General features: G+C 30.9%; 1 protein-coding gene across 1 annotated transcript; it reads left to right on the plus strand.

Moving 5' to 3' along the window:
* Positions 1-485: 485 nt before the first annotated feature.
* Positions 486-10,417, plus strand: LOC140887227 (aldehyde dehydrogenase 1-like). The gene is made up of 9 exons (XM_073294341.1): positions 486-677; positions 1,443-1,585; positions 7,529-7,912; positions 8,008-8,097; positions 8,226-8,399; positions 8,489-8,626; positions 8,917-9,054; positions 9,139-9,200; positions 9,937-10,417. Exons 1-9 carry the CDS (start codon positions 575-577, stop codon positions 10,208-10,210), a joined length of 1,506 nt encoding a protein of 501 aa, XP_073150442.1. The 5' UTR covers positions 486-574; the 3' UTR covers positions 10,211-10,417.
* Positions 10,418-11,360: the final 943 nt, after the last annotated feature.

The raw sequence follows: 11,360 nt of genomic DNA on the forward strand, positions 1-11,360 counted from the left end.
ATTCGTAAGACGAGTTAACTCGATCCATATATATAATAAAAATTCATATTCACATAAAAAATAATATTTTTTATGAATTGGATGGATCAAAAGACTTATTTCATAAATCATAAGATTAATTTGTGAAACACGCTCACAGTGCAGTTTATGCCGCCCATAGAATATTATCCTTTCTTCATGATTGACCCAAATTAGTGAGCTCCACATAAAAGCGCGAATATCTATACTATCACATGAGCACTGCCCATATACTAGCCCACTCTTTTCATAAAAGAATGTGAGATCCATTGATTTGGGTCACTCAAAGGCCCTACACGCTACCTATAGACAGTAGCATCGACGCTTCCCACGCTCACATGATTTTTTGTATTTTTAATTTTTAAAATTTAAAGTGGGACCCAGAAGAAAATATATAAAATAGATCCAACTAGAAAAGCCCGTGGGCCTTCCGGGTCGGATAGACTCCTTTAAAAGTGGGCGTCCTCTCCCCGTGTTTCTCATTTCTCAAGTCAAGCAAATCATCTTCTATTCTCCTCCAGTTTAAGTGGAACAGAACAACAGCAGCAACAAAATAATGACGGTGCAAGCCAATGAATTCATGGAGTCTCACGCGAAGATTCCCGAAATCAAATTCACCAAACTTTTCATCAACGGTGAATTCGTCGATGCATTATCAGGTTTCTCCCCCTTTCTCTCTCTATTTCTATGTCGGTGGATGTGTATTTCCTGTTTTTTTCGTCTTTCTTACTCGTAAAACTGTTCGAATTCATTATATCTTCACTCGATTCATATCACGCCGATTAGTTTTGGACGGTTTCAAGCTGAACTTGTAGCTCGCTCTGCTGCAAATTTATGCGTAATTTTTCATTCGGAGCAATTGATAACAACATGAAGATACGGAACTACGTATTCGTTTCGTTATTATTCTGAAGTTTCGAAAATCTGGTTGTGATGATTTTTTTTCGAATCTTCGCGATTTGACTTGTTACTTATGGGTGTTAAATCTGGACTCCTTTTCGTTGTTAATGGAATGTTTTTTCACACGAGGAGTTGAGGAAACGTGAAAGTTCGTTCGTTCGTTCGTTCGTTCCACGTGATAATGCTTTTTTTGCCGTGGTCGTTTTCAGGAGGTTGAATAAATAAATGATCGCCTCGAGGCAGTTTAATTAATACTAAATTTGAACGACGAATTCAACATAAAATATTGGAATTTTCAATTGGAAAATGATACAAGCTTTGTGTAAAACGGAGTCTGCATAAACCACTATGGAATCGTTCGCTGTTCATCGAATCTGGTCGGGGGTTAATATAAAATTATATATAATATTGAAATTTTAGTTAATTTAAATGAAACTTGACGAAATGGAGTTTAGATAATTGATATATTTTTTGTGGGAAAAAATGAAGGTGAAATTATATGTAGTTGTGTGTTGAATGATCAGGAAAGAGATTTGAAAGCATAGACCCGAGAACGGAAGAAGTGATTGCAAATATTGCTGAAGGGGACAAAGAAGATATCGATTTAGCGGTCAAGGCTGCTCGAGAGGCATTTGATCTTGGTCCATGGCCTCGCTGGCCCGGACGTGTAAGTCATTTCTATTCACTCCTTTTCCGAATCAATCTATATTTTTAGAGACCTACTCGAAAACACAAGTAACGAGAATTGATTTCGCTATATAATATATATTCGGTGATCCGGTTTTAAAAAATATGATGTGAAATTAACGAGCAAGAGAGATTGTGACAATTTATCTTAGTAGACCTATTGTGATATAGATCACGGTTCTTTATTTGTTTCAAACATTTTAATTCTGAGTACATTTAGAATAAAAATAATATTTTTTCATTAGTAACCTAAATAAGATACATATCTCATAAAATTGAACTGTTAGAGTGTTTTATTTTACAATTTATCGGGTTAATTAAATATTTGACCGTTGGCAAAAAATTTTATTTGACTGAATCAACATATATGTGGAAGTTATATTAAAATACAAAAAATCCTTATTTTATCGACTTACGGATTAATTTTGTTAGAAATATTTTCAATTTAATCTGACTTACAAAAAGTAATATTTTTATTTCTCGCTTCAAAAGTATCATTTTTTTTATTTATGTAATAAAAAATATTGTTTAAAATATACTATTTGAATAAAAATTATTATTTTTATGTAAAAAAATATTTTTTTTAATATATGTATAGATCGAGTCAATTGTATTATAAATATTAGAGCTTTGCACACACAATGCATGTGTTTATAAAATTATCATATTAAAAAATAATTTATGATAAAATTTTTATTTTTTTTAAAATGTTTTTTATAAATCAATTATTTCATGTAGGTAATATATGTGAGGGTTAGTTTTTGAATTTTGAAATTAAAATATTTCACACGTGAAGTATGAAATGATAGAAAATTTGTATGAAAATAAATTGAAATTGTTAAGTAGTATATTTATTTATTGAACTGAGTTATTTTTGAAAGTTCATTTGAAAATACTAAAAGTTAATTACTCTAACATGCTTTTTACTTTATTAATAGTAATAGATAAACAATTGCTCAAAAAGCCTATAGGAAAAACAAACGTGATATGATTTGGTTAATTATTAGTAACATGTTGCGCATATATTTGCGGCCCACAAGAATAAACAAATTATTTTCGAAGAAAAAGTAATTAATTTTTTTTGGAGACACAATAATACGCTTTCTTTTTTAATCATGACAATACATACACAATATAGGTCCAAAATTAATATCAATTTAGAAAGTAAAGCTTGCCTCCCATTGTTATATATTTATCAACTTATGTAGTTGACTTCTTTGTTGGGTAGCGTCACGGGAGATCAAATTTGACGATTTTGTACTATATGGATCCAAAAACAATCTACACCTCGAATTGCCCTTGTATACCTACACCTGGCTTTGTCGGATGGTTGAAATCCACAAATTCACTGTTAATTAATTTTACAATATTTCATGAAGTTAATAATACTATTATTAAATATTAATACATTTGGAAAACCTTAGTTACAAGTTAATTAAATGAATGTTTTGGTAGAAAATACTGTGATTAAAAAATCATTATTTCTTGAAGTTATGAAATTAAAAAAAAGATTGGGATCTAATCTATAACCATATTAACCACAATTCTGTAACATAGTTAAAGTTTTAAATTTTGATGTAATTAGGTAGTGTAAAAGTTAATTATGTTGTAAATTTTTCTCAAAGAATTTAAGGTATATTTTATAAAATAGATTTGGGATAAAAATACTAGAATTTTCTGGTAAATGGAGACGCGTCTGATTTGCATGCTAGGCGCTAGCTCATACTTTTAAGCCCGTCCTTATTTCAAGGTGCCGACATTTCACATAAGATTTGACTTAGCGTCCATATCTACTAATTATTTTAATTGCAACTTCAATAACTCGTTCGTGGCAAAGTCAATGTTTGCTTTATTTTTTATTAATTTCGATGATTTTTTTTATTAATTTTTGATTTAGTTAGTTTTACACGACAGGTCCTCCAATTTCAAATTTTCGTATATTTGAATAAATTTATTTTATGTGATTTTAAATATGTTAATGTATACGACCCAGTTTTAATACATCAAGTGATTTTAAAGATGTTTTTCATTTATTTATTTGATTATTATTATTATTTAGATGACAAAGTAAAGAGGTCTACACATAGGCTGGAGATTTGTCGTCGGTCCCTTACCAGTTCATTGACAAGAAACTTTTTGACATTTAATGGCTCGCAGACAATAACCCAAAGCAAAATGATCTTTCATGAAATTTAAACTGAATTGCTCTGAATTATTGGACAGCCCAAAAGGTCAACCATCGTCCCAATAAAACAATCTTAATTAGCCATGTTCAATATAAAAATAATAATAAAGAAGAAATTAGGTCCAGTGGAATGGTCTTGGAAAGATCAGATTTGGGGCAGATTTGACTAAATTGGATCTTGGATTTTTTAAATATATATATATATATATAGTGTAATTCAGTGTGTAACATTTTGAGTACATGTAGCATTTTTCTTCTCCCAAAAACTATAGATATGGAATCATTAAATTAAATATATATATATATATAACCAATCCAATATTAGCTCAAAAAACTTTCACAAGGGGTTATCAGCAAATCCAATATTTCACAGGGGTGATATATACAATTTTTTCTTAAATATTTTTGAAATTAAAAATATTTGCAATAGGTCGTTCTTGAAAATTTTAAAAATGAGCTAAGGTTTGAGAGATTTTATTGTGTTCAAATTTAAACCAAACAAAAGACACTCAACATAGAACCAAAAATCGGTTTTAAACCCAGAAGAATGAAAGTTATAGCCATTTGTCTTAACTTTTCATAGAATAAAAAATTGCTCTACTTCGAATTTGTATGAGAGAGATATGCTCGAAATGTGAGACTATATGTAAGCTAGAACACTTTCTTCATTCACTGCGAACCAACAAATTTGTCGTGGTTTTTCGTCTTCTTATGCTCTGATTCAGACTTCGACTTGTGAATATGATTTGTATGTCAGTGTCTTGTCTTCGTAACCCATACTGAATCATTTCGTTCTTATAACTAATCTTGGGAAAGATGATTAAAATACAAAACTAGTTTTATGAAGCTGGTTGTTGCTACAATTTCGTCCCGCAGCAAGGACGGAACCAGAAACTCGAGTAAGGGGGCAGAAAATTTTTTATTGACATGAGATTAATGAAACAAGATATCTTATCTCTTAGGGTGCATTTGGAGCCGTAGATTTGAAATCAGTGAATTTCAATTATAGTTTTATTATTTTACAACAAAACAATAAATCAAATCTTAAATCCAAACATTACTTACACATTAGAAATACAAAATATAATGAATTTCTCATGACATTATTATTGGGTGAACTTGAAATATATATTCTAATTGAAATACTATATAAATGTAATGATGAATATTAAGTTTAGAGTATTATAGCTTCTTTGAAATTCATGAATTTGAAATCTATCGATGAAAATGTAATCTTATGTTAGTTTATTAATTTCTCAATTATGTAAATGCAACCTTGATGATGATAAAAATAAGGCAAACATTCTTATGAGACGGTCTCAAGGGTCATTTTTTTGAAACGAATCTCTTATATGAGTTATCAATTAAAAAGTATTACATTTTATGTCAAAAATATTACTTATTATTATAAATATGACCAGGGTTGACCCATCTCACGAATGAAACCGTCTCACAGGAGTGTTACTCTAAAAATAATAGTAATAAAAGATAATTATATTAATCATTCCATAACTATAACTTTACAAACTTAATCAGAATTCCATTAATGTGAATATTGTTAATCCATCTTTTACACATAAATAAATTAATTGTTTATTGCTATATAATAAGAGTAACACTCCTGTGAGACGGTCTTATTCGTGAGACGGATCAATCTTATCCATATTTATAATAATAAGTAATACTTTTAGCATAAATTGTAATATTTTTTAATTGATAACCCATATAAGAGATCCGTCTCATAAAAATGACCCTTGAGACCGTCTCATAGAAGTTTTTGCCAAATAATAATTGTGTTGGAACATTTAGATAGTATTTTTTTTTCGAGAATGATAGTATTATTTTTTATTTCTTATAAAATATATAATTATAGACATAATGTAGGTTTATAATGTAAATTTCTACTAATAATTACGTGAGACTTAAATTATCTGTTAGTTCATTGATCATTCCCAATATGATTTAATTAATCCTATAAATCTATAACTCATGAATGATGTAGTGACTCACTCGAAAATCATCTGCTAATCATAAAATTTATAGCATAATAATCAATAAACAACGAAAAATATCTCGATACAACCAAACAACCGATGTAGTACAATCGACCCTTAAAAACCTAAAGTGAAACATTGTTTACACAATCCCATCGAAATAAAGTACGAAAACTAATATCCCCAAATCGAAACCTGAAACGAAAATAATGCCAAACCCGGGACTCCTGCAACTCAACGACCGCTACCTTCTGTATACTCATACTTCTGTACTAAGTGTTATTTAAATTTTAATTGCATGTTTTAGTATGATTAGTAGGTAATTTCAGAGCGAATCACTCCAAATGAAGTCCTACTGAAGTCCACAATAAAATGTATATATAATAAAATTATAATAATATGGGCTAGCTTGGATTTTATTATTAAATATATATGGACATATGTGATATTCACAAACCCTATCCAGTTGAATCTTACAACTAATATTTAGGCTTTTAGTTGTTGGTCATTTGGATAAGCGACTTGCATATTGTTACTTAATTAAATACGTTGATAAAATTAGGGCTGAGATACCGAACCAAAATACCGAGTTTTCGGGATACCGTACCGAAATTTTTTCGATATATAAACATTTGTTTGGTATATCGATTTTTTTTGGGTATTTGTACGGTATCAATATGAATTTTTTCCATACCAAAATTTTGAAATTTCGATATCGGTATCGATATAAATTTTTTTCATACCAAAATTTTGAAAACGGTATACCGAAAACTCACCCCTAGATAAAATAACAAATTTTATAATCATCAAAATCAAGATTGATAACGTTTCTACAACCTAAATAATATTAATATATAATCCAATAAATTAAAATTACAAAATTATTTGTCATCTATAAGGATACCATCATAAGCATAACTGTTTGGGAAAATAATTTTTTTTTGGTTGGGTGATTTTTTATTTTGGATTTTGGTTCACTAAGCTTTCAAATTTTTGTTTTGGAAAATGATTTTTTTGTCCAATAATATGTCTATTTTTTTTTTGTTTTCGTCCATTGACTTTTTAAAGTTTGGTTTTGATACACTAACTTTTAATGTTCAGTTATTTTAGTTCAATTGTTAGCATGTCAGCTTGACTATCAGCATTTTTCGGTGCGTCAGCATTTTCCGGCGGCATGTTAGTAGTTGGACCAAAATGACCGAAAACTAAAAGTTATTATACAAAAACCAAAATTGAAAAATAAACAAGTTAATTGAAAAAAAAGGAAGAAGTATTTTCCCTTTTTTGTTTTGACACCAACTTTGATTTTTTTTTCTTCCTGTCATCTTTCTCACTTTCTATCTTCATTCAATCACTCTATCCCAAAGCCTGTACTCTGTTTTTTTCTCTTGAAGCCCGTAGGGTTTTTTTGTTATAGTTCGATTTCGAACACACCTTAAACTTGGGATCTAAATATGAGACAGACCATAAATCATGGTCAGTACAATTGGGAAGTCTTTCTTGCACTTGGCGGGGTCATTGGAAATTTGGAATATGATACTCTTAAATTATAACGCATCTTCCATCCGTTCGAACTTTGAGGCTAGCTGTAGGTTTGAAAATGTCGTCCCCTCGGCTTGTTTTTATGCTAACGCAAACTGTTTTGAGCTGTTGATATCATGCAGACGTGCAGCTAAATCCAAATCCAAGCTAATATCTAATAATGTATTAGACCTGAATACGATTCATGTTTCATATGTGGCAGGAAAGAAGAAAGATAATGCTGAAATTTGCGGACTTGATTGATGAAAATTTGGAAGAATTAGCGGCCTTGGATACAATCGATGCTGGAAAGTTATACTTCATGAACAAGATACTAGAAATTCCCGGTGCAGCAGAAACAATACGTTACTTTGCAGGGGCAGCAGACAAAATTCATGGGGAAACATTGAAAATGTCTAGGGAACTACAGGCATATACGCTAAGTGAACCCGTCGGTGTCGTGGGACATATTATTCCTTGGAACTTCCCGTCTACTATGTTTGCAATGAAAGTTGGCCCTTCATTAGCTGCTGGTTGCACGATGGTTGTTAAACCCGCTGAACAGACTCCTCTTTCTGCTCTTTTTTACGCTCATTTAGCAAAGCGCGTAAGCTTCCTTATGAATTATATATTATGATTTAGTATTTATGTGCGTTCTTATATTATATATTTGTTTTAGGCTTGTTAAATATAATGCTGCAGGCTGGAATTCCAAATGGAGTGCTTAATGTTGTGACAGGATATGGACAAACGGCTGGTGCTGCCATTACCTCTCACATGGACATTGACATGGTAAAATATTGTTGTATGAATTTTGCAATGCAATATAGAAAAGTATTTCAAATACTAAAAAATTTTCCTATATATCGATCATATATATATATGGCGGGCCTCATCTGTTTGTTTGTTCCTTTGTCCAGGTTAGTTTTACAGGTTCTACAGAAGTAGGACGACTTGTAATGCAGGCGGCTGCGTCAAGCAATTTGAAGCCTGTTTCACTAGAACTAGGAGGCAAATCACCCTTCATAGTTTTTGATGATGTGGATATTGATAAAGTTGCAGATCTAGCACTCCAAGGAATTCTATTCAACAAGGCAAAACAAACTTAATTATTTGATTTCTAATATATGATGCAATTTTTCTCATGTTAAACCCTAGTTATCATATGATATGAATGTTCCAGGGTGAAATATGTGTGGCTGGCTCCCGCGTTTTCGTTCAACAAGGGATATATGATAAATTTATCACCAAGCTCGCTGAGAAGGCAAAATCATGGGTGGTCGGGGACCCTTTTCACCCAAATGTTCGTCAAGGACCTCAGGTATATATGTATTCGATTTCTTAGTAATATAATGATCCGCAAAATTAAAAATGAAATTTTTTCTAAAAGATAAGAGCAAGGAATCAAGTTTCTGTTACTTTTAGGCAGAAACAATGTACATGACAAGAAAACTGTTGAAACCTGGTATTGAATTATGTATACATGGATACTTAGCTGCAGATGCTAATAGGACTTTCAAACTTTCCTTTATAACTATGATTTTAGTATGAAACAATTGAATATTTTTGTCAATTACTCTGGGATTTACTTTCTTTAATGTTATTTATAAGGTTGATAAGAAGCAATATGAAAAGATACTTTCATATATTGATATTGGAAAGAAGGAAGGTGCCACTTTATTATATGGTGGAAAGCCACATGACAGAAAGGGTTATTACATTGAGCCAACAATTTTCGTAAATGTCACAGTAAGTATTTGATTTTAATCAAGCTTCTTTTGTTTTGAGTAAGACGTGTGATGCACCATATATTAATTGAATCTATTTGTATAGGACGATATGACTATTGCAAAGGAAGAAATATTTGGGCCCGTAATGTCAGTTCTCAAGTTCAAGTAAGTTCATTTTTAATATTCTTTTGAGTGGTAATAAACAATTTGATCCCCTAATCTCTTATCACATATTATTATTCACAAGTTACCCAGTAGTCAATTGCAGTTTGATTTTCATGTCTAATTAGCTTAACTATTCTTGGCGAAAAGTAATATCAATTTATTTAATTAATTGGTCTAACAATCGTCATTCCACTTATAGTGACATAAATCTCTTTCAACGTACAAAAAAGAAACTTATTTATGCACTATTGCCCCAACATCCACATTATCCAATTTTCCCCTTGCCAAAAACACAATTATAACCAGTGTCTCCACTACCTATTTCTTATTGAAAATAGTATATATTATACGTGCACATTAAGTCCATGTGTTTATGCACCGGCAATATGATAAAAAAAACCTAGGAAAAATCAACATATGATGAGACAATTATCATTGAAGTTGGTTTTATTGTTTTCTCTTAGTAATTATATAAAAAAAGTTAATTAAGTAGTATTTGCAACCTCTAAAATTAAATAAGTGATTATGAATTTTTTCTTCACAAATTTGTTAAGAAAACTCTATATTAATCACTTATTTTTAGAGGTTGCAAACGCTACCTTAATATTGAAAGAATTTAGAACTGTGTATGTAAAATGTCCTCAACATGATATTTCATGAGATGTTACATATATTTATTCATACATGTGTGTGTCTGTGTGTATATTGTAATTATTGGTTCCAACTGGATTTGTAGAAGTGTTGAAGAGGTAATAAAGAGAGCTAATGGTACAAAGTATGGATTAGCAGCTGGGATTATGACGGATAACTTGAATATAGCAAACACAGTCTCGAGATCAATCCGAGCCGGTGTCGTTTGGATCAACTGTTATTTCGCTTTCGACAATGATCTTCCCTACGGGGGCTATAAAATGAGCGGATTTGGAAGAGACTGTGGACTGGAATCTCTTCACAAGTATCTTCAGGTTAAATCCGTTGCAACTCCTATTTATAATTCGCCATGGCTCTAAAATAAGCTGCATGGGTGACCTCATTGCAAAGCCATGCATGTTTGATATAATAATATTAACATTCATTGTGAAAATGTGATTTAGTGACGGTAAATTCATGTCGTTGTATTTGGAAGTGTGAGAGTATGTAAATGAGTATGTCGTATGTACTTTATCCCAAGCCTAATATTGTATAAACAATTTATGGAATAAAACTTTTGTTTGATATCAGGAATCAAGAAGAGTATACATCTAAATATAAGTAAGATATATATTTTTATTTTTATTTTATAACGAAAGGAGTTGTTCAGAGTAAAAAATTTCTACTAACATATTTATATTTTATATGACAATTTAATATATTATTAAATTTGAAATGTATGCTTGGAAGTTGGAAGTGTAAGTCGAGAACGCTTTGCCGCTATTTTCTATGAGTACTAGATAAACTTACAGGCTAATACAAACCATTTCAGGTAGCTAAACCTATTGGTAGGCTCATATCCGAACCACCACATATCCAATCCCATTAGTGAATTTTTTTTTAAAAAAATGGCAATGGTATTCCTCTAAAAATTTAAAAAAAAATTGTGAATAGTGAAAAATATAATATAGATATGATAGGATAAATAAGAATACTTTATTCATTATTGTATATTTTTATTTATATAGTACGTTCATATTATTTGAATATTAGAGAACATGATTTCTTAATTGAAAATCTCATCTCAATAATCATCTTCAACTTATCAAAACATTACTCATTACATTATTTATGAAAGATGCGTGAAATCAAATTTTTTGTCACAATCTTATCAGTAAAACTCAATTGAAAAATCTGAACGAACATAAAAAAAAATACAATAATAAATGCTCCCCTAATCTCATCATCTAAGATTTTGTGACGGAGCATCATGATCTGAGACCTACATCCACATATCGGCTACCTTTGTTTTTAGTTGTAACTTCACCACAAACCAACAAAAATTCAAAACCATTTTCTTCTCACCTCCACTCACACACACCCAACACAACACCCAAAAATATTTACACACACCCGCACACACAGAGTACACACACACATACACGCGCACACAGAACACACACCGCACACACCCACACACATACAATACACACATGACACACTGCACAAACACACACACTGCATCGAAAA

Source organism: Henckelia pumila, chromosome 3 (genome assembly GCF_033568475.1).
Source record: "Henckelia pumila isolate YLH828 chromosome 3, ASM3356847v2, whole genome shotgun sequence".
NCBI lineage: Eukaryota > Viridiplantae > Streptophyta > Magnoliopsida > Lamiales > Gesneriaceae > Henckelia > Henckelia pumila.